The sequence below is a fragment of the Typopeltis vanoorti genome, chromosome 1 (assembly GCF_054136105.1).
Source record: "Typopeltis vanoorti isolate ZY-2024b chromosome 1, IOZ_Tvanoo_1.0, whole genome shotgun sequence".
In the NCBI taxonomy this organism is placed as follows: domain Eukaryota; kingdom Metazoa; phylum Arthropoda; class Arachnida; order Uropygi; family Thelyphonidae; genus Typopeltis; species Typopeltis vanoorti.
The window spans coordinates 83,183,925-83,207,847 of record NC_143549.1 but is presented as its reverse complement, the minus strand read 5'-3'; the positions used below and the strand labels follow the sequence as shown (position 1 = coordinate 83,207,847).

The window sequence follows — 23,923 nt, the reverse complement described above, 5'->3', positions numbered from 1 at the left end:
GTGTATCCCTGTCCACCCTGAGCCTCGCCGTTTCCCTGCTCCTCTTGCACACCCATTCTCTCATTTTCTATACTCATACCACTCACTTCCACATTCATTTCCACTCCTTCAATCTCTCCTGTCTTACTCTCCTGCTCTTCCACATCACTCCCCTCTCGATCTGATTCATTCTCTCTATTCACTTCTCTACCTTCCAGCAGCAGTCTCTCCAAGCGACTCACACCATAACCACTCAAATGCAGTCCATTGCTCCCATACAGCTCACTTCGTCCCTCAAACTCATTCCACACATTAACAAACTGTACTCCCATCTTCTCACACATTTCAGCCAGAATATCATTCATAATCCTTGCTCTCCGCCTCATTTCACCACAATCATACCTAGGCAACACACTGACCACCCTTCCTGTCACACTATTCTCCTTTATCTTTCCAAGCAGTCTCCTGACATTCATTTTGACATGCTCTTTGTTCTCTCTCAAATCATTCGTACCAATTAATACAATTAACTCTTTTGCTCGTTCCCACCTCATATTCAATGCCTCAATCAATCTACTCATTTTACTGCCTGGAAAACATACCTTGTGCATTTTATCCTCTAGCACACCTTTAATAATTGAGTCGCCATACAATGCCACTCGCTCATCTTTTGTTATCTCTTTCATGCCATCATGATTTATTTTAATAGTTTTGACCTGAATTCTCTTAATTTCATTCCGCATCCATTTCATTTCTTGCTTCATCCAATCCAATTCACCTTCTGAACCTCGCGACACATTCACTCTATCATTAAATCTTTCTAACTTTCTAACTCTTGACCCCCTCTTCTCACTTTCCCTCTCATTCATCCTTCTTTGTTTCCGTACTTTCGGTCCAACATACGTCCAACTTTCACTATCATTCTTCTCACTTTCACTCTCACATATCTTTCTTTGAACCCTTTGCAATTCCATCTGTTTCCTTTTGATCCCTGATCATCCCATTACTTTCCTGCCTACACATTCTCTCACCTCCTCTTGGAGCATGAAGGTAATGTTATCTGTGAGAATCAACATAAATTTGTTAAGGGAAGCTCCTGCTTTAGTAATATGATGATTGTGATTTATAATAAAGTGACAAGAGCAGTTGATGAGGAAAAGACATATATTGCCAATTTTTTGGATTTTGCAAAGGCATTTGACAGAGTGCCACATGATAAGCTGATACTTAAGTTGCAGCTCATGGGTTTATATGTTGGGTTAGTGAACTGGATTCAGAATTGGCTGTCTGATAGGTATCAGAGAGTTGTGTATGGTGGGGCAATATCAAAGAGGTAGAGGGTTACAAGTGGGGTTCCACAGGGCTCAGTACTGGGACCTGTATTGTTTAACCTTTATATCAATGACATTGTCAATGGATTGCAAGGGGATATTCAGTTGCCTGCAGATGATGTGAAGCTGGGAAAAGTTATCGGTAATAGTGCAGATGTGGCAATCCTGCAAGATGATTTGAATAAAGTGGACAGATGGGCAAATAAATGGGGGATATCGGTTTAATGCAGCAAAATGTAAAGTCTTGAAGTTTGGGATACATTGACGGGAAGCTGCATACTCGATTGGAGGAGATGTACTTGAGGAAGTAGGGATAGACAAGAGATCTAGGGGTGGTGGGGGGGAGGGGGTTGATTGATAGAAAACTGAATTTCGGGGAGCATATTGCTAAGGTGGTGAAGGTAAACCAGAGGATTGCTGTAATACTGAGAAGGAAGCTGCCCTGCAGAGATAAAAGAGTTATCATTCCTTTGTATAAGACCCTGATCAGACCACACTTACACTATTGTTCTAAAATTTGGTCACCAGGGTTTGAAGGGGATAAATTAACTGTGGTAAGGGTACAGAGACAGATAACAAATATGGTTTCAGGACTGTACAATATGAGTTATGAGGATCGACTGAGGGAATGTGGACTGCAGAGTTTGGTGATAGAAGAAGTAGAGTTTATATGATTGAGACGTTTTAACTGTTGAGAGGCAGTTACAGGTTGACATTTGGGAGCTCTTTCACTTGGTGGAACAGCGGGAAGCGATGAAAAGTAGCCATCCCTGGAAGTTGCAAAAGGAAGCTGTGAGCAAGAGTGTGAGGAGTGGTTTATTTGCATGGAAGGTGATTGAACCGTGGAATACATTGCCTGATAGAGTGGTGAGAGCAAGAACAGTCAATGAGGTCAAGGAGTTGTCTGATAGAATTTGTGTTTCCTAGGAAGGATCTGCGATTATTATTCAGACCTCCAAGGGGTCAAAAGACTCTATGAAGGTCTGAATAATAATATGTCTTGGCCAGGGTAACAATTAGCAAGCACAAAACATAGCCAGACTGTTGGTTTGCACATAGCTGTATTTGGTCTGGGATTTTATCAATATGAATTACAGACTCTGGTTAACAGGAGAAAGAAGGGGGGATGATATAGAATATCATCTGATTTTTTTTGTGTGTGGAAGGTGTATGGAAATATTGAAGGAATTTATTATTATTATGGGCAACTCCAAGGAGTCGACAGACTCATCGAGGGAGGCCCTAACATCATGTCAAGAACAACTATTCGACATTTACACAGTATCTATCATACCTCACCTTGAACTCATTCACAGTCATGGCACCCACAACAGACTCTGGCAGCTTATTCCACTCATTCACCACTCTGCAAGCAAAAAAAACCTAACTCTAACACCCTTGCTAACCACATTCTTGCCCAGCTTCCATGTATGGCCCCAAGTCCTTCCATTACCAGTCCTATTCCCAAAAATATCTTCTGAATTAATCTTATAGAAACACTTCAGTAATTTGAATGTCTCAATCATATCACCCCTTTTCCACCGATCAACCAATTTCTGCAACCCACAAATCTTCAACCTGTTCTCATAAGGTTCATTCCACAGACCTGCTATCATCTTGATCACTCATCTCTGCATCCTCTCCACCTCCTCCTCCCCATCAAGAAGAAACCCTGGTGATATCTGGGCCCATTATTCTAGATGGGATCTTATCAAGGCTCGATACAGAGGAACAATAACTTGTTTGTCTCTGCTTGTTAAAGTATTTTGCAGCAACCAAGTGATTTGATGAGCTGATTTAGCCACTTTTGTGATGTGCCCCCTAAACTTCAACCAACTCCCTATCCACCAACACTCCCAAATCCCTGGCCTCATCAATCTCCTGGAATACAGTTCCACCAATGTGATATAATGCTAATCTTTTCAACCCAAAATGCATAACCATACACTTTGCCACATTAAATTGACATCCATTTTCCTTAGCCCAGTCTTCCAAACTATCCAAATCATCTTGCAAAAGTTTGACATTCTGTGTACTCACTATTGGTCTACCCAACTTTGCATCATCAGCAAACAAGTGAACACTTCCTCTCAGATCCTTTCCTATATCGCTAATAAACAAATTGAAAAGTAGTGGTCCAAGAACAGAACCCTGCGGCACATCACTAGTCACAGGCTGTCTTTTGGACTTTACTCCTGAATAAACCACTCTCATATCCATCTTACCAACCCTATATCCATCCCCATATGCTGCAGTTTACTGATTAGAATTCCATGTGGCATCCTGTCAAAGGCCTTAGCAAGGTCCAGTAGAATCACTGTAAACCCATTACCCTTATCCAGTTCAGCCGTCACTGTGTTATAAAACGTGAACAAGTTACTGAGGCATGATCTACCCTTCAGAAAACCATGTTGTCCCCTATACAGTATCCCATTTTCTTCTTTTCAATCCTATATTTTTCTCTTGACTAATTTCTCCAAGACCTTGACAACGATTCCTGATATGCTAATCGGTCGGCAATTTACAACAGCAGTCTTGGAACCGTCTTTATGCAGTGGAGCTATTTTCCCCTCTTTCCACCCCCTCAGGACTAACCCAGACCCGAGACTCAAATTAAACAAAATGGTCAAGGACACCGACAATTCTTTTGCCGCTTCCCGTACAACACGAGCTAATTTCATTATATGGGATAGAACATAGGGGGGGGGGTATCCATGGAAGTTTGTTCAGTCAAGATAGGGATAAGAGCTTGGTTTTTCTCTTACAGAGCAGTGAGTGAATGGAATTGCTTGCCTTTAGGGGTAGTGAGTGCATATAGTGTAAATGAATTTAAGATAAGTTATGACAGTAAGTTTAGATGGTTTATAGCCTCCCTCAATGAGTTCTTGACTCCCTGGTGGTCTGAAATAATAATAATACAGGTATCCCTTGATTAACGCGATTAATTAATCCCTCGATGTTACTGCATATATCAAAATCACATTAATCAAATATAATAATCAATGGTAAAAATTTCAGATTTCAGATTCAGGAAAGATTAGCAAAACAAGTGTTCTCTGCCAGGTTGGCAGCAAAACGACCCAGAGGAAGACCAAGATATAGGTGGATTGATACGGTACAAAGTACCTTAGACGATAGAAATATAAGATCTGATAATGTTGTAGTGTTGACAAGTAACAGACTGATTTGGAGGAAAATTGTAGATAGAAAGTTAGTAATGATGTAAATTTTTTTCATGTAGTACTATCATATCCTGTACACCCCTTGAGGGTACATGGCGGGAATTTGATGATGATGATGGTAAAAATTACAATTTGTCCCTGATCGATTACTGTATTAATAATTCGTTTTATATGGTACTCTTTTAGGAAAGATAAAAAATGAATGTAAAGTAAATGTTTAATAAATAATTGTACCTACATTAGTTCCTGCCATTTTTTATTTAAAAAAAAATTTATCCAGAGTCGTTTGTACAGTTTTAGTTTTTTCTTATCAGCATAAATTCTACGAATGACAAGCAAAATGACTCTCTAGACCTCGCAAATAAGCATTCTTCGATTAACATCTGGATCCATATCCATTACTTATCACTTAAGCGATTCTAAACTGCGAAATATTCCATCCCATTCTTTGATTGTTATCTTCTTTGGAACTTCACATTCCATTCGTTCATTGTCTTCTTATGTGCATTGTTGTTCAATTTCAAGATAATCGTTGTCACTCAAATCTTTTGAATTTGAATCCAATAATTCTTTAACATCTTTTGCATCAACACCATCAAAACCAAGGTTTTCACCAATTGCAATGATTTCTTCAACCACGTTGTTCACAGGATTTTGAAAACCACCTAAGTCATTACTGCATTCTGGCAAAAGGTTTTTCCAAACAGCTCTCATGCAGTTAGAAGACAGTTGCTCCCACAAGTCATGAATGTTTTCAATTGCATGTTTAATGCTAAAATTTTTCCAAAATTCTTAGAACGTAATTGCATTTTCTCCTGTTATTGTTTCAATGCCTCTGGGAATCTCTTTCTAAGAAAATAGGCTTTGAAAATTTCAATGATGCCCGTGTCAATGGGTTGCAGCAATGATGTATTTGGTGAAAAAAATAAAATTTTGACATTCTCACCCAGATCATTAAGAGAATTTGGATGACCAGGTGCTTTATCTAAAAGCAAAAGAGCTTTGAAAGCTTCTTGTGGGTGGAATGATGTCATCATGCTCACAACTTTCTTTTTCTCAGTCAGGAAACATTCCTTGAGGCTTGCACGTTTTTGCATGGTAAATTTAAAGGCGCATTAATTAAAATTCTTGCTGCATATGTAATGGATTGTCACAATTAATTTTGCTGCATTAATCAAATCCCGTGTTAAACAAAACCGTGGTAATCAAGGGATACCTGTAATAATAATGATGTTGGCAAAAAATCCAAATGTTGGATATTGTTTTTTTGGTATTGTATACAGAAATTTTTGCAGCAGAGAGAGAGAGAGAGAGAAAAAGAACTAGGGTAACCATCGCATTTCCATCTAGTTTGTCTATTTGTCCTCTCCATGTAAAATAACTTGTATGTGTTGAATTTGAATAATTTAAGTATGCAAGAGATCTAGAATCTCTGTAAGTAGTGTGTTCTAAATAGAGAAGTGATATCAAAGCTGTTCACAATGTCTGAATTTTTGAGGATAAAATTTGTTATTGACATTTTGAAGTGAATAAAATTTTTATGAAAGGATAGCATGTGAGTGGGTGTAAGTGGTTTGGCTAATTGTTTGGCAGCCCCGTAGGTGGAGGTCTGTATATTATTGACTGTAAGATTTTGAAGAGCATTGAATTTGCGTAATTTTAAGTTGAGGTATATGTGGTATGTTTAACATGATATGGTTTTAATTTTTTTAATGATTTCTTTGGGCCAAGACAACTTAATTTATGCTTTCGTTTTCTTTTGCAGATTAATGTAATTTTCATCGATAATCTCATAGGAAGATAAAAAAAAAAAAAAAACTCATTTTGTACATCTACACAAATTAATAAAGTCTTAAGTAAACAAAGCATATATTCTGTAAATATATAAATTATAATATATTTTATATCCTTGAATATTGAATCACTTGATCCATTATGAGAGATGTGTTACCCTTATCAACAAGAAAATTATTATAATTTTCGTTTGTGGTATGATTTTCAAGGCTGCTATTTCATTTTGTGCAATGTTGCTCTTAGGATATTTGGATTTTATCAGGACAGCAACAATATCAAAATGAGTATTTATACTAAACATTACTTTGAATAATCACAAGTAATATGTTTTCATTACTTGTGTAATAGTATTGTAGGCAGGAGCCATTTCTATGAATTGAAACCCTTCTATAATCATGCCCAATCTTCTGATTGGGCATCATTATTTTATTCTATTTCAGGTCTCTTGTTAGCCAGTTTATGAAAGCTGGAGAAAATCCATACTTCTTCATGATTTAAACTCACAACCTTTGGTACCAAACTGATGCTTCACTTGACCACCAAGAGTAGTAGATTATGATCATCAGAATTCGCTAATAATATTCCCCATGTTAATCAAATGTTCATATACCCACTGCTGTTTATTTCACTTTTGTTACAATAACTAGAAATCTGTGATTAGAAAAACTGGAAAGGTTAAAAGCAAAGGTAATTTTTCTTTAAATGGCACCTAATTCTTCCCAAGACCAAAATATGTAGTTTTTTGTTTTTTTTCTGGTTTTATTTTCAGAAACTTGTCTCAATGAATATGCCACTTAACAGTGATGGTACCGTTAATTTTAACGCAACTCTGTTTGCTGTAGTAAGGACCTCATTAAAAATCAAAACAGAGGGTAAGCAGATTTTATCAGTGTTTTTTTTTTATATATGTTTTTATTTCCTTTAATGAGGTCTTAAGTAAAAAAAAATATATACATATATTTTGTAAATATGTAAATTATAATATATTATTTTATCGTTTAGTATTTGCATTAGCTTTGATAATTAAGTGTATAACCAAATAAAGTGTAACTGATAACAAAGCATTATTATAATAGAAATACATGCTACTAAAGGGAATTTGTGGGGTTTATCATAGAAGACATTTTCAATAAACAACAAGTAGGCAGGAAAATCAGTCACTAACACAGTTGTTCAAGAGTATGGTTAGCAAGATTGTGAAGACTGGATATTTTGCATGCAAGAATTCTGAATTAGTGGAGTGAGTTGCAAGAAGCACTTGTGAGTGCTTCAGCAATTAATGAGTTTACAATTTTTATATAATACCTATATATTATATAAAACATATACGATTGTGTGTGTGTATATATATATATATTGTTACGTCTGCACCTCGTCACTTTCACTTTTATTCTTATGTTATATTATTCTATATGTATTATTTATCTCTCATGCATATCAGTTATTTCATTGCCGACAAATTTATATATTGTTTAGAATGACTGCGCCAGCCGGCAACTATCGCTAAACAACAAAGGGATCACGTGATGTGCAGTCGTGGCTCTCCCCCTTTTCTTTCTTAAGTAAATTGCTTCCCCTTTCACTCATACAGGTCCGAAAGTTTTATAAGTGGTAATTCAATCTCAGAGACAACAGACTCGTGAACTTTGATATGAAGAAATACATTTATTATAAACACTTGCATAGATACACTTTAAGTAATAATTTCAATGCTAGAGAGTCTGAACTCCCCCCCCCTCTTTAGGTTAAGATATCCAAAATTTCAATTCTTATGTTTAAATGAAACAATCCTATATCTCTGTTATATTATTATGTTCAGACTCGATTATTCCATATAGGGTTACTCAGTGCTCATTTTCTAAGCACAGTTATATACAATCTTTATACAAAGTATGTCAGACGCATTCCGTCTTGTATTTTAACATGGAAAAATATTCTAATTCGTGCTCAATCTCTATCCCCTCACAACTTAATTAAAATTCGATATGATAACTAAAATTCAGGATAATAACTAACATTATATCATATAGCTTCTTCCTGACAAACAATTCAGAGGTTAGGTTCCTTTCTCAACACAAGCTTAGATTGGCACCAGCTTATTTGACACAGACAGATCAGTCCAAGCAGTCTTTTAGGCACTATGGGTAAGTTAATGTGTGGAGCTCCTTAAATCCTTGACTCCTATTCCTTTTACGATTACAATTCTATAATGAGTATGAAAAATTGTATATTACCATCTTGTTCTTCTCATGGGGTTTCTGTGACTTCCCTCCACGCTTTCACTTCTGTTATGCAAGACTTCCGTATTTTCTCACCACGTGTTTCTGTGGCATCAGCGACTTACTTCCACTATCTTCGAAGGTTGCCCTTTGCTGACTTCACGTTGGCATAACTTACCAACGGCTCTTTACTGGAATTCTGACTTCATTCCTTTGGTGGCTTTATTCGACTCGGTACAACAGCAACCGGGAGATTGTTGCTGGGCACCGGCGACAAGCTTCCGTAGCTATCCAGGATTGGACGGGAACTCAGGAACAGAAAACGAGAGCATTCGAGTCTCACGCCGTACCTTATATTACCAATGCGAGCGCCCTCTCTTGATGACTATGTCATACTCTTAGCTGCGGCCGATTGGTCACTCCAACTCCGAACTGTTTTGACATGGTTCTAATGCATATATCTCTTAAGCACATTTAATAATAACAATTTCGGTCCTGAGACACAATTTCCCTTTGCTTATTTTACACAGACATTATCAATTCTAAATACAAATTTTTTAAGTTTATTTAATATTAACAATCTCAGTCAGTTTGATATACTTTTGAGTGATCATATATACAATACTCTCTTACCCCTTTCTCTGGAGGTATAAGCATGTCCTTATCCTTAGGTCTAATCGTCACTGTTTGTTGGGTCGGAAAGAAGATGGCTTACGAATAGTGAGTCAGCTCATTTTCCGACACAACAATATATATATATATATATATATAAAACAGCCGGAAGGGAAGTTAAGAAAAGAAATCTGATACCGACTAGACATCTAAATATTGTCAAACATAAAGAGAGACATTTGAAGTGCAGTCTTTCTTGTGAGAAATAAGAGAGGATTGTGTTTTGGTAGCATTGAAGTTTGCTAGGTTATTTTCATTCAGCTGAAGAACAGTATCAAAATCACTGCTTAAGACATTGGTTATGGAAGGTCTTAAAGCTTCAATCACTTAAGCATTCAAGATTATTCCACTGAAGAAGAGGAATGGAATATGTCATCATTTACAAAACAGTGAAGGATTTGTGATCAGTCAATGAAGGAATGTTAATGTATAAGATAGTGGACAAAAGCATCAAGTTCTGGGGCATCCCAGTGCATCACTGTTGCACTTAGATGGTTTTCATGCTTCATCCACAGCAAAACTAACCTCTTAGCTTCTTATTTCTCTAATTCCTGTATGGTTCACTCTAGCAAATCCCCCCCCCCCAACCCTGCTAATATGAAAAGTCTCCTGGTCCTAATGATATTTCTTCAATTGTCCTAAAGGTGGATCCATTCTGTGTCATCATTTTACACTTTCATATTCCACTAGTATCTATCCTGCAGTGAAAATTAGCTCATAAATAACTTGTACATGAAAAGGGTGATTTGTCACTCCTCTGAACACCTTGAAAGCTCAACTTCCAACATAAATTCCACTGCTGTCAGTCAAAGAGGGATCTACTTATCTATTGTCCCATCTCCAGACAAATACCACGGAAAAATCCTCTGCATCTCAGCTGGTCACTCTCAATATCTCCAAGGCTTACGTCATGACACATGGGTCATTAAACTCCCAACATTTGATCTGTCTCATGACGTTTGCAATTGGATTGCCTGCTTTCTGACCACACATGCTACTCATGATGACTGAGGGTACATTATCTTCTAACTATGTAATTACAAGTTTAAAAGAAGGACTTTTTTTTTTCAGTGTTACTCTTGATAACACCCAAATCTCCATATAAGATGAGATCTCTTTCTCTCTATCTCTCTCTCCTTGGGATTACACTATCATCAAGCCTAACTTGGCATAAGAACACTACAACTATTGCCTTCTCAGCATCTAAAAAAATTGAGGTTTCTTTTTCATTCAAGATGTTATTTTACCCCTGAAAAGTTATTAACCTTATAAATCACAAATTATGTACGTTTCCATGGAGCCTGTAGACTCATTGTGAGAGGTCCACTAAACCAAATTTCAAAAACCAAATACTAACCTTCATTTGCATAATACCTGTCATACTTTGCTTTGAACTCATTCACATCAGTTCCAATTGACTCTGGCAGTTCATTCCACTCATTCACCATTCTCCATGCAAAAAGTCTAGTCTTTATGCCCTTGCTAACTAAACTCTGTCTTAATTTCCAGGGATGATCCCTTGTTCTCACCCCACTTATATCTCTATCATCTGCTCAACCATTGAATACCATTCTCATATCTGGGATAGTGTTCCTAATAGCCTCCTAAAAATACTTGACTCAGTATAGAAGAGAGCAATTAGGTTGATTAATGATCCATCTTTCACCATTTCACTTGACTCACTCTCATACAGGCATTCAGTTTCTGCTGTGTACATCTTTTATAAGTGCTGTCATGGCTGGTGTTTATCTGAAGCGGCATCAATTATTCCTCTGGCCTCTATTAAATTCATTGAAACCCACAGATGCTACTCAACACTCATTTCACAGTTCAACTCTTAACCCACAGAACAAATTTCTCCTCATCTTCATTTATCTCTTCTACTGTTGACCTCTGGAACAGTCTCCTGTCATGTAAAGGGTGTCCCAAAATTCATGCAAGAAGTAATTTTGATAGAAAACACAGGTTTTTAATTAAAAATTGTAATTTCTTATTGATTCATAAAGTATACAGTATAGGGTTATGCATGGAATAGTATATTGGGTAAATGGCCTCCATGGCTTTGCTGGCACATACGCACTCTTTTGTCGAAATTTTCCATGACTGTTTTGCATAAATGTGGCTGAATTTCGTTGATACAGCGCTCAATTTCCTCCTTCAAGGCATGGGTGGTCGTGGGCTTGTTGGCATAAACCTTAGACTTCAAAAAACCCCAAAGAAAAAAGCCCAACGGTGTTAAGTCACGTGATCTGGGCAGCCAATTCTGATCACCAAAACGGGAAATTACACGACCAGGAAATGACTCATGCAGTAATTGAACTGTTTCTCGGGCTGTATGGCATGTGGCACCGTCTTGTTGAAACCACATGTTGTCCACATCCATATCTTGCAATTTAGGCACAAAAAACTGGATTACCATGTCGCGATAGCGAGCACCATTAACTGTTATTGCCTTACCAGCCGCATTTTCGAAGAAGAATGGACTGATGATGCCTCCAGCCAAAATCCACACCAAACAGTGACACGTTGTGGATGCATTTGTTTCTCAACAATCACTCATGGATTTCTGAACCCCAAATGCGACAATTTTGTCGATTAACGAAGCCATCAAGATGAAAATGAGCCTCATCGCTGAAGATGATTTTGTTCGAAAAATTAGCATCCAGTTGTTGTTGTTCCATAATCCATTCAACGAATTCTCTTCACTGTGTGTGGTCAGTAGGCTTCAGTTCTTGAGTCAATTGAACTTTGTAAGCATAAAGATGCAAATCTTTCGTAAGAATACGCTGTAGAGAGCTTAGCTTCTCGAAATGCCCAATTCAAGACCATGGTGCCAAATTAATGTTCCTGGACTCTCAGCAACACTCTCACGAACTGCTTCAATGTTTTCTGTTGAATGACTTGTTGAAGGACGGCCAGAGTGTATAAGATCACTAAATGATCCAGTTTCCTTGAATATTTAAATTAATTTTTTCATAGTCGATGAAGTTAAATCACTATTCCGACCATATTTTGTACGAAAATTGCGAACTGTAGCTGCCAAACCTTCATTATTTTTAAAATATTGCTCAACAATGAAAATGCATTGTTCTTTCGTGTAGCACTCCATTTTTAATAACCCTGAACTGTCAGCTGTCACACTGTCTTTTTTTTCTCGTTGGCAACATTTTACTGCACAAATGGCGCTAAATTTAAATCTTGCATGAATTTGGGACACCCTGTATTTCCCAAGGAATACAATCTCCAATTCACACTTGGATATGTAGTCTGCTACTAATTCTCTCAAATATTCTTGATCTTTTCCTATACACTGTTAATCTCTTTTTCTATATTTTGCCAAAGTGAAGTTTGCATCTTCTGGGAACAGTATACAGGAAAAGGTACATCTACGATTACATGTTATGAGTAAGTGCAAAGCCAACAGTCGTACAGTCAATGCCTGGATTTCCAAAGCTACCACTTAGAAACTCTAGGCATTGAATGGGAAGGCTGAGAGTAAGTCTCACAGATGTATGGCAGTTTTAGGCATCCAAATATATTGAGCCTGGGATAGTTCCTTACAATGATTCAGAAAGATATCCATAGAATGCAAATGTCCATATAGTGGAATCAGATTATTATTATTATTATTATTACCCAAGATCCCACGGAGTCAAAGACTCATCTAGGAGGTCCTTTTTATCATACACACAGCTCATCATACGATGCTTTAAACATACTCAAATTCTCTGCAGATGCCACATTCTCAGGCAAGGCATTCCAATCATTCACAATTCTGCATGCAAAAAGCCTGCTTCTCATTCCCCTGCTCACACCCTCTTTATACAGTTTCCAGAGATGACCTCTAGTTTTCCCCTGATCTCCCACTGTTTTCTGTAGAACCTCTCCAGCATTGATCCTATAACAACCCTTACTAACTTGTATGTCTTTATCATATCTCCCCCTCTTCCTCCTATCCACCAGACTCTGTAAATTGCATCTTCTCAATCTTTCATCATATTCGACATTCCAGAGGTCAGAAACTACCTTAGTTAGTCACCTCTGGACTCTTTCCAGCATCTCTTTGTCCTTCTGAAAACCAGGTGGTGAAATCTGGGCACAATAGTTCATGTCAAATCCTAATCACAGCCTTATACAATGGAACAAGAATCTCCCTACTTCTACAAGTCAGTGTCCTCTGCATCATTCCCAGAAGTCTTTGTGTTGTCTTCACAATTTTGGCAATGTGTCCCGTAAATATTAGATCCTTATCCACTATCACCCCGAGATATCTTATTTTCTCCACCTCCAAAACATATCCCCATCAAGCATAAATTCTACATCCCATCTTTGTTTCCTAAATTTTAAAACTTTACATTTTGCAACATTAAACTTGCATCCCCATTCCCAATCACTCAGTTTCTTCAAGTCTTCTTGTAAGGTCACATCTTCTCTATTCTTCATAGTTTGTCCCAACTTTGCATCATCTGCAAACAACTGAATATCTCCATCCAAATCTTTGTCAATATCATTAATATAGAAGTTAAACAGTAATGGCCCTAAAACAGACCCCTGAAGCACACCACTAGTGACTTTCCTTTCCCTGGATATCATTCTCCCCATACACAACTTATCGATACCTATCAGATAGCCAGTCTCCAATCCAATGCACCAATCTAATATCCAACCCCATCCGCTCTAGTTTGACTATCAAATTATCGTGCGGTAATCTATCAAAAGCCTTCACGAAATCTAAGTATATTACTGTGTATCCATCTCCTCTGTTCCAAGGAAGCAGTCACCTTATTGTAATAAGTAAGTAGATTACTAAAACATGACCTCCCTTTAGCAAACCTAAAGCTGAGACCCATCTAGTCAAGTTAACCCTGTTTTTTGCCACTAATTCTGCATCCCATCTTTCTTTCCCAAATTTTAAAACCTTACATTTTGCAACATTGAACTAGCATGCATATTCACTCAATTAGTATACTCAAATACTCAATTCACTCAATTCACGCATGCATATTCAGGTCTTCTTGTAAGGCCAAAACAACTGTTATACTCCTCACATTTCATCCCAACTTTGCATCACCTGCAAACAACTGAATATCTCCATCCAAATCTTCCCCAATATCATTAACATACAGGATAAATAGCAATGGCCTAAAACAGACCCCTTAGGTACACCACTAGTGACTTTCCTTTTCGGGCATATTGCTTGCCCATACACAACTGGCTAGCTATCAGGTAGCCAGTCTCCGATCCAATGCACTAATGTAATATCCAACCCCATCCGCTCTAGTTTGACTATCAAAAGCCTTTGCAAAATCTAAGTATATTACTGGTATCCCTCTCTGCTGTCCAAGGAAGCAGTCACCTTATTGTTATAAGTAAGTAGATTACTAAAACATGACCTCCCTTTAGTAAAATCCATGCTGTTCATCAAAGATAATTCCATTGTTATCAACCCAATTCTGGATCCTAGTTCTCCCAAGCTTCTCCAAGAACTTAACCACAACACCTGACACAGAGATAGGCTTATAATTTGATGCTTGAGTTCTATCACATCTCTTACGAAGTGGCAAAATCTTGCCCTCCTTCCACTTCTTAGGAACTTGACCCAGTGCAAGACTCATATTAAAAAAAAATATCAAGGTAGAGACCAACTCCCTGGCACATTCCTTTCAGAATACCTGATGATATATTATCATGACCCATAGCCTTATTAACATCAAGTTTGCTCAACTCCCTATACACGTCTTGCTCACTTACAGCCAGTCTCTCCTCACCATCATCAACTGCTCTCAATCTCTCCATGAAGTCACATTCACAAGATTGAAAGACCTTTATGAACTGCTGATTAAGTATCTCCACTATATCTTCCACAACAGCTGTCTTTTATACCATTTTCTTCAATCAATGTCATCCTTCTATAATCATTTTTTTTTTTTGCTGGCTACATATTGAAAGAAATTCCTAGGATTCTTTTTGACTTCATTAGCTAACTGCTGTTCGTACCTCACTTTTTCTACCCTAACCAACCAAGTCACCCACCTTGCCTGGTTTCGTAATTCTCATGGAATTGGTAATTACCACTTTTTATATGTTGCCTCCATAATGCCCTTTTTCTCTATATTGCATGCTTAATCTCTTTATTCATCCATTTCACAACTACCTTATTTAACCATCTGACCCTTGGAATATATTTAGAAATTGCTTCTACTAGATAGTTCTTGAAAATCCCCCAAGCTGCATTGATCTATTTTCCAGCTAACTCCTCATTCCATGCTGCACCTGCAAGCTGTCTAATGAGCTCTTCATAATCATCCCCTGGTAGTTCCACATATATTCTTTTCTCACAGATGTCCTCACGCTGCTGGCAACCACCCAGGTAATCACTTCATGGTCACTCTGTGGGTTATTGGACACCTCATAAATGAGGTGTCCAATAACCCACCAATTTATAATTACATCCTCTGATGAGATGATCAAATCTAAGACTCTCAATTCTCATGTGCCTTCTCTTTCACACTATCTGAGGTAGTGGTCCCTGAAACACTCAAGAAACTCATTTTCTTTAATTCCAGTTGCTATCTCATCATTCCAGTCTATATAGCCATAATTAAAATCGCCCATAATGATCACCCTTTTCTTATTTGCTTGGCTAATTTGAGTATACATTTCATAGTCACTACCATCCACATTACCAGTCTATAACAACATCCAACCAAGTATTTTATTGTATTCACCTCTATCTCATACCATACTGCCTCTAAACCACTGGCACAATTTCCCTCTTGCATCTACTTTGTATGAACATAACTCTTTCTCTATCATGAATAGCACTCCCCCCCTTTTTTTTACCCTTTCTATCCTCAAGAAACACATCATACTCTTCAATCTCTATTCCTGTCAGGATGTCGTTCTCATCCAACCATGTCTCACTTATTCCAACAATTCTTGGGTGAACAAACTCGATTAATGCAACCATTTGATCTGCCTTGTTTCCTACACTTCTAGCATCTGCGTACAAACACAGCAGCTCATTCTTGGAACCACAGCTAGTTCCACTGATACAACTCATTCGATGTGATTTCTCCATGCTCAACTGAAGCCATTTCCCTTTCTCCTTATTCATCGAAGAACCCTCTTCAAATCTAACTATTTCCTCTTGATCCCAGGTCATCCCATTGTTTTCCTGTCTACACATGCATTCACATCCTCTTGGAATATCCACCTTTTTCACACTATGTTCCCCTGTCCACTCCGAGCCTCCCCATTTCTCTCTGTTTTGCACACTCATTCTCTACACCATAGGTTGCCAAACTTTTTCGGGCCACCGCCCACTTTGCAAGACATAAATTTTGTAATGCCCCCATTATAACAGTTTGAATAAAACCATATTTCAAATACTCGATACTGTACTGTCGACATTTCTTCTTATATTCAGACATAATGAAGTAATAAAATTTGCAGAAATATTCACAAAATAAAAGATTTGATTTACACTTTGTATGACTCCACTTATCTATCACACTTTCGACTGATGATTGTTAGCAAAGCACACAAAAAATAATGAAACTTATTCCTAAACCACTGGTATTTATAAATTTGAAATCTAGCCCAAATCGACTTGCATTGCATTGACTTGTTTGCGATACCATCATACTCGTGCTTTGAACAAGTCACTGCAAGCACCCATATTCTTGTCAAAATGCTGAATTGAGTGAATTACCTACGTAATAGTTGACTGACATACTATTAGTTAAGAATCATCTGCTGCGCGGATAGACTAAAGCCTGTATGGCACGATCAATTTTTACTATAGCAAAAAATTAATAAATTTTTTAAGTATATAAAAAATAGAAATTAAAATATCCTTTATGACACGTTCAATTTTTTATTTTGCACGCAAGCGGCAAGCGCATTTTGTTTGTCCGCTCACGACATTGTCTGAATAATTATAAATAATAATTAATAAATAAAATAATTACACAACATATAAACAACAAACCTACAAAACATAACCACAGAAAACAGTATAATAAGTTTCGAATAATATTTGCTTTGTTTTTTCCCTCTAGTTAGCAATATAAGTTAGTATTAACTAGGCTAACTAAAATTTACGATTTTATTTCTTTCTTGCCATTATTATTTTTACTCGTAATATTAAATTATTTAAAATTGGGTTTATTTTTGTACAAATCAATTAGAAAAGTGGTTTTATATATTTTATATATATTTTGAAATGAAATATAACAAATATATTTGCTACTGTAAACATAACCTATTATACACATATATATACATGCTCTATTTTCTCATTGACATCTATTTCTATCTGACATGGTAAATTTTCAAACGATTAAATAATCGAAATAGAAATTTGATAAAAACATTGATCGTATAAGACGGCATAAGATGAATTAAAATTCAATATTTAAATTTTAAATGATTATCTAATCGCAAAATCACAAAAATAATTAATTTTTAAATATATATTATTAATTTCTTCTATAAAGAGCCACCGACCCCTAGACCGCTTGAACACCCCCAAATGCTTCTGATCCCGGTATAGCCCCCCCCCCCCCCCCAGAAGGAGGCTTCAGTGCCCACTGTAGGAGGGGGTAGTACCGCCCACTTTGGGAACCTATGCTCTATACTCATGCCACTCACTTCCTCATTCATAACCACCTCTTCAATCTCTCCTGTCTTACTTTCCCCCCCTCTTCCAAATCACTTCCCACTTGATCATATTCATTCTCTGTACTCACTTCTCAACCTTCCAGCAGCAGTCTCTAAAAGCAACTCACACCAAAACCACTCAAATGCAGTCCATCATTTATATAGTTCATTTTGTCCTTCAAACTCATTCCACACATTAACAAACTGCACTCCTTTCTCCTCACAATTTCAGCATGTACTCGTTATTCTGAAAACCTAATGTTCACTCTAGCCGGGAGAGATATAAACTTTTGGAACACATTTTTATTATTTTTGCTTCTTAAAAAACCATACTTTTATAATGGATTGTATTAAGTTATCCTTGATACTTAGGAAAGCAGATTAGGTACACCAGTTCTTTTATTGTGTTTAAATTTAATAACTGGATAGTAATTTGTTTAAGGATTTTGTTTATTTTATCGAAGTTCTGAACATGTTGGATAGTTACAGACTTGCCATTTGGCTCTGTATAATGTATATTGCATATGTTCATCTGTTCTTGACTCATTCACCACTTTCTAGCTCATCTGAAAAACCAACATCCTAAGGCTACTTTGTATTAAAAGTATAAAATGGTAACAGCATGATCCATCATGCTGTTACATTAATACCTAACATAATGCCCTGATTATGTCAATGTGATGGATCCTAAGAAAATCTACATGTGCAGACAGTTTTCCATAACAGGCACATAGCTACAGTATCTATCACACCAGGTGCTAATATAAAAAAAATTAGTAAACCTTATTATCAAACAAAAATTATTCATTTGTTAATAAGGCCTTTTGTTCAGAACTTAACCACATAATTAAATTACTTTCTTATTAGTAAATGACTATATCCTCACTTAAACACTAATCTCCTCACTACCAAACAAATCATATTCATTTTTGTTCATGCATCAGACTGCCATCATTCACCTGTATGGTAAGCATGTGAAAAAGATTATAAAAACTTTTGACCAAATGCAGACAACATTACCTGTACCATACATCGATACTCTGCCTCGAGGGAGGTTTGTACTCCATCATGTAGTTACTCCATTCTACTTGCATCAGTTTAATGCACACAGAGCAGAGTACTATGATTCTTACCTGTATTTTTCCAGACTTCTTTGTCTTGAGTTAGATTCCACTCGACTGTAGTAACTACACTATTGGGCTGCATCTCATACAACTTATGCTCATAAAAATAAAATACCAAAATTATACAATTTATTCAGACCTGTTGAATTCATTTACAGGCCATTTCATCTCTTGTGTACAATCCACATCCAGTGCTCTCTGATGTTCTTCAATCATCATATCAATATTGATATTCAAATATGCTAGCTTTCACTTTGGAATCATTGGAAATGAGACTGCGTATGCAACTGCTATGCCAGCACCTTTCTTCAAGTACTCTTTATCAGTCCCCTATAGAGACTACACAGATAGTTCACAAAAGACTACACAGATAATTCATAGAGTTAAATAATCAGTAGCAGCCATCCTGGCAGATCTTCCACTATTAGTTTCCTGGCACGAAACTAATGATTAAATTGCATGTAATTAAGCTTTAAATTATGTATGTTTTATCAGCTAGCCTATATAGAAACATAATGCATGGGAGGTGGTTAAGAACTGTTTGCAGGAGGCAATGGTTGACTGTATACCAAGAGTCCGAATAATAAATCAAGTAGGGGTTAAATGGATGAATAACACTATTAAGCTTGAGCTGCAAAAAAAGAAACAATTGTGGAGGGAATTTAAGGAGAAGGATGACCATCAGGTGCAGGAACAGTATAAAGCTCAGGCCAGGATGGTAACAAGGGTGGTAAGAAAAGCAAAACCAGATTACGAAAGGAAATTGGCCATGCAGGCTAAAGAGAATCCCAAACAGTTTTTTCAATATGTTGCAAGTAAAAGGAAAAATGCTCATGGTAGAATGATCTTAAAAAATGCTGAGGGTAGGGAGGTAACCGAATCAGTCGATGTTGTGGAATTACTGAGCGAGCACTTTGCAAGAGTATATCATCCAGGTGGTGACTTTGCAGGAATGGAAGAACCAACAGCTTATACTGGAATTGTGATGAATGAAGTAGAGGTAACTAGTCTATTACAGAACCTCAATGTCAATACATCTGTGGGATTGGATAGTATCCCAGCTCGTGTCGTAAGTGAAACGGCCAAAGAATTGTCAGTGCCCTTGACCATTTTGTTTAATTTGAGCCTCAGGACTGGGTCAGTCCCAAAGGGGTGGAAAGAGCAGAAAATAGTTCCACTGCACAAAGGTGGTTCCAAGGCTGCTGTTGAAAATTACCGGCCAATCAGCATAACAGGAATCATTATCAAGGTCTTAGAGAAAATAGTCGAGGAAAATACATGATTGGATAGAAGAAAATGGGATACTGTATCAGGGACAGCATGGTTTTGTGAAGGGTAGGTCATGCCTCAGTAACTTGCTCACGCATTATAACACAGTGACGGCTGAACTGGATAAGAGTAATGGGTTTACAGTGATTCTACTGGACCTTGCTAAGGCCTTTGACAGGATACCACATGGAATTCTAATCAGTAAATTGCAGCATATGGGAATGGACATAGGGTTGGTGAGATGGATAGGAGGGTGGTTGACGGAGAGATATTAGAGAGTGGTTTACTCAGGAGTAGAGTCCACAAGACGGCCTGTGACTAGTGGTGTGCCACAAGGATCTGTTCTTGGACCACTGCTGTTTAATTTGTTCATAAATGATATAGGAAAGGATCTGAGAGGAACAGTTCATTTGTTTGCAGATGATGCGAAGTTGGGTAGGGCAATAGTGAATGCAGATGACGTCAAAATTTTGCAGGATGATTTGGATAGATTGGAGGTCTGGGCTAAGGAGAATGGATGTCAATTTAATGTGGCAAAATGTAAGGTTATGCATTTTGGCGTGAAAAGATTGGAGGCAGTTTACTGCATTGGTGGAACCGTGCTCCAGGAAATTGATGAGGCACGAGATTTAGGAGTGTTGGTGGATAAGGAATTGAAATTTAGGGGACACATTGCAAAAGTGGCCAAATCAGCTCATCAAATCACTTGGTTGCTGAAGAATACGTTGACAAGCAGGTTATTGTTCCTCTGTATCGAGCCTTGATAAGACCCCATCTCGACTACTGTGCTCAGATTTGGTCACCTAGGTTTCTTCTTGATGGGGAGGAGGTGGAGAGGATCCAGAGGTGAGTGACCAAGATGATAGCAGGTCTGTGGAATGAACCGTATGAGAACAGGTTGAGGATTTGTGGGTTGCAAAAATTGGTTGATAGGCGGAGGAGGGGAGATATGATTGAGACATTCAAATTACTGAAGGGTTTCTATAAAATTAATTCAGAAGATATTTTTGAAAACAGGGCTGGTTGTGGGAGGACTGAGGACTAGGGGACATCCATGGAAACTGGGCAAAAGTGTGGTTAGTATAGGTGTTAGAGCTGGGTTCTTTACTTTTAGAGTAGTGAATGAGTGGAATGCGCTCCCTGAGTCTGTGGTGGATGCTGTGACAGTGAATAAGTTTAAGGCAAGATATGATAGATACTGTATGAATGTCGAATAGTTGTGATGAATATGATTTGGGGCCTCCCTCGATGAGTCTAATGACTCCCTGGAGTTGCCCGTAATAATAGTAATAATAATAGTAATAAGATGAAGTTTTCTATCTGGGCTCCACATACACAGTGTGCCATTGAGATATGTGATTTTTTTACAGGACAGCCCTTTGAATAAAAGTAACAAACGTTTTTATGCTTTTGACTGCTAGAGTGCATTCTAATGGCAGGTGCAACTTTCAAGTCAGGTGATGCAGCAGCTTTTGTGTGGCAACTGTTGAAGTAAGAGTGTGTGAGCATGTCAGAAAAAGTGCTGTGATAAAATTTTACTGTAAATTAGGAAAAACTCTACAGAAGTGTACCAAGACAAACAAAAAAAAAAGTTTACAGTGATTACTGTCCAAGTCATGCAAGGTGTTCCACTGGTTTTCAGCGTTTAAAGGGGGAGCAGTCCCTGGAGGATGAACCACACTGTGGATGGCCATGGTGTGACCCAGACACTGAAGGAAGTTCCCATTCAGACCTTCCACTATGCCTTGGAACTCCTGTATGATAGATGTAAACATTGTCTAGAGTTGGAGGGAGATTATTTTGAATCTTTGGAATTGAAAATTCCAAATATAGTTCTTTGTTTTGATATAATAATTGTTGTCTCGTTACTTAACGGACACACTGTGTAAGTTGGTCGTCTTACACATTCTTATCTATTAGTGACCATCTATATGTGAACACTGTAATGCTCACTTTATCATATATTATCTTCTGGCGGTGTACCAGCCAGTGCCATAGCTACAGCTTTTGCACCTGGGGCGATCCCTGAGTTTGCCGCCCCTCTCAATACACACCAGAAATATAATACTACAAAAAGTCAAAATGACATATAGGAAAATAAATTAAAACACTACGTTTATTTTTGAAGTAAAACTTTAATTCCAACATTGTAAAATGTTATTTTTCTTGCATTTCCATTAGCAAAATCGTCTAAGTCTATTTCATCACTCAGTTGCTGTTCTATAGGCAGTATGGCAAGATTTCTTAAATGCAAAGTGCCCCCCCCCCAGCTACTCCATTGGTATCAGCACCTCGTTCAACAGATTATTGCAATTTTTACCAAACTGGCTGAACCATATACACTCAGGAAAATTTTGTTAAACTTGCACAAATTGCATGAAGTTTTTAATTTTTACAAAGATCTGCTTTGTACAGATGTGTCTGATCATGACTGTCTATTATACTTGTATATGCCATTCTTCAGCTTTTTGAACTTTTCTTGTACAGATATTTTTATTTATTACTTTGATCTTTGCCATCTTGTGCAATAAATTCCAAACCCAACCAACCATTTATTTTTGATATCTTAAGATAATTATTTTCATGTAGTGATTGTGTTTAGACAGGTGCGGTACAGTGGTGGAAGTAGCAAGTCCTTTGAGTTTGAAAATTTTCATTTGATGTAGCATGACTGGAATATATGCATTGGTGAATGGTAGTTTATAGTGGGTAGGGGGGACTAAGAGAGATGATAGGTACTAGAATTTGACAGAAATGTGTGTTAATTGGGCAGATCAAGGAGTGAGAAATATTGAATGAGAGTAAAAATACAAATGAGGGACCAATGAGTTGATGTGGCAGGTAGTGGCATGCTAAACAAACTGCAAATAAGAATATTATTATTATTATTATTATTACTACGTGACACCTCCAGGGAGTACAAAGACTCATCGAGGGAGAGCATCTACTCTACAACTCTGTCTCCACCAACTCCATCTACACCAACGCCATCTACTGCCCATTACCACCACTAGCATTTTCGCAGACAATCACAAACATCCATGCCCACAATAGCATTTGAACCTGCAGCCTTTTGGCTGGAGAGCAGATACACTAACCACTGCCAACCAGGCCTGCTGGGGGGGAAATGAAGTGTCTAGTAATGTTGTAAATTTGGAGGTTTTGATGAGTGCTGCTCAAAACTACAACCAAGATTTGGAGAGACTGGAAAAACAGTTGTCAAAATAGCAGATATGGTGATGTATGGCAGTGCAATGATTAGAAGTATATACTGAATTAGCAAGCAACGATCCTGTTTCCTGATTATGAGGATTCATTATGTGACTGAAGCAGTATGCAAGCAAGCGGAATGAGCAGATGATTTTGTTGCCAGGAATGATTTGTAAGGAGAAAAGTACAGTATGAAAGAAAATCTGAAAGAGTTGTTGATTGAAGCAAAATCATAAAAACTGTGAGTCTGTTTTTGTGAAATGAGAGTGAGCTACAGAGAGAAGAACTGCAGTCACAAAGGAGTCAGTAAGTAGATTCTGTGGAAGAAATAATGTGCAGTATGTAGATCCATGCAGTAACTTTAATGATTAAAAGGTGTGGAATTGTTAGATGGATACACATTAATGGTTTTGGTGTCAGGTGCTTGGAGAAATTATTGTTCACTGAAAGAGTGAATGTGAATAGTTGGGGGGAAAACA

The 23,923-nt window shown here is 37.5% G+C and overlaps 1 protein-coding gene across 1 annotated transcript in view; it reads left to right on the top strand.

Moving 5' to 3' along the window:
- LOC150110163 (muscle calcium channel subunit alpha-1-like) overlaps nt 1-23,923 on the top strand; it is a 1,246,847-nt gene that overhangs the window by 1,007,252 nt on the left and 215,672 nt on the right. Inside the window, exon 38 of the mRNA XM_090391329.1 lies at nt 7,056-7,158. Within this exon, the coding sequence (XP_090247455.1) occupies nt 7,056-7,158 (103 nt within the window). The remainder of the gene's footprint in view (nt 1-7,055; nt 7,159-23,923) is intronic.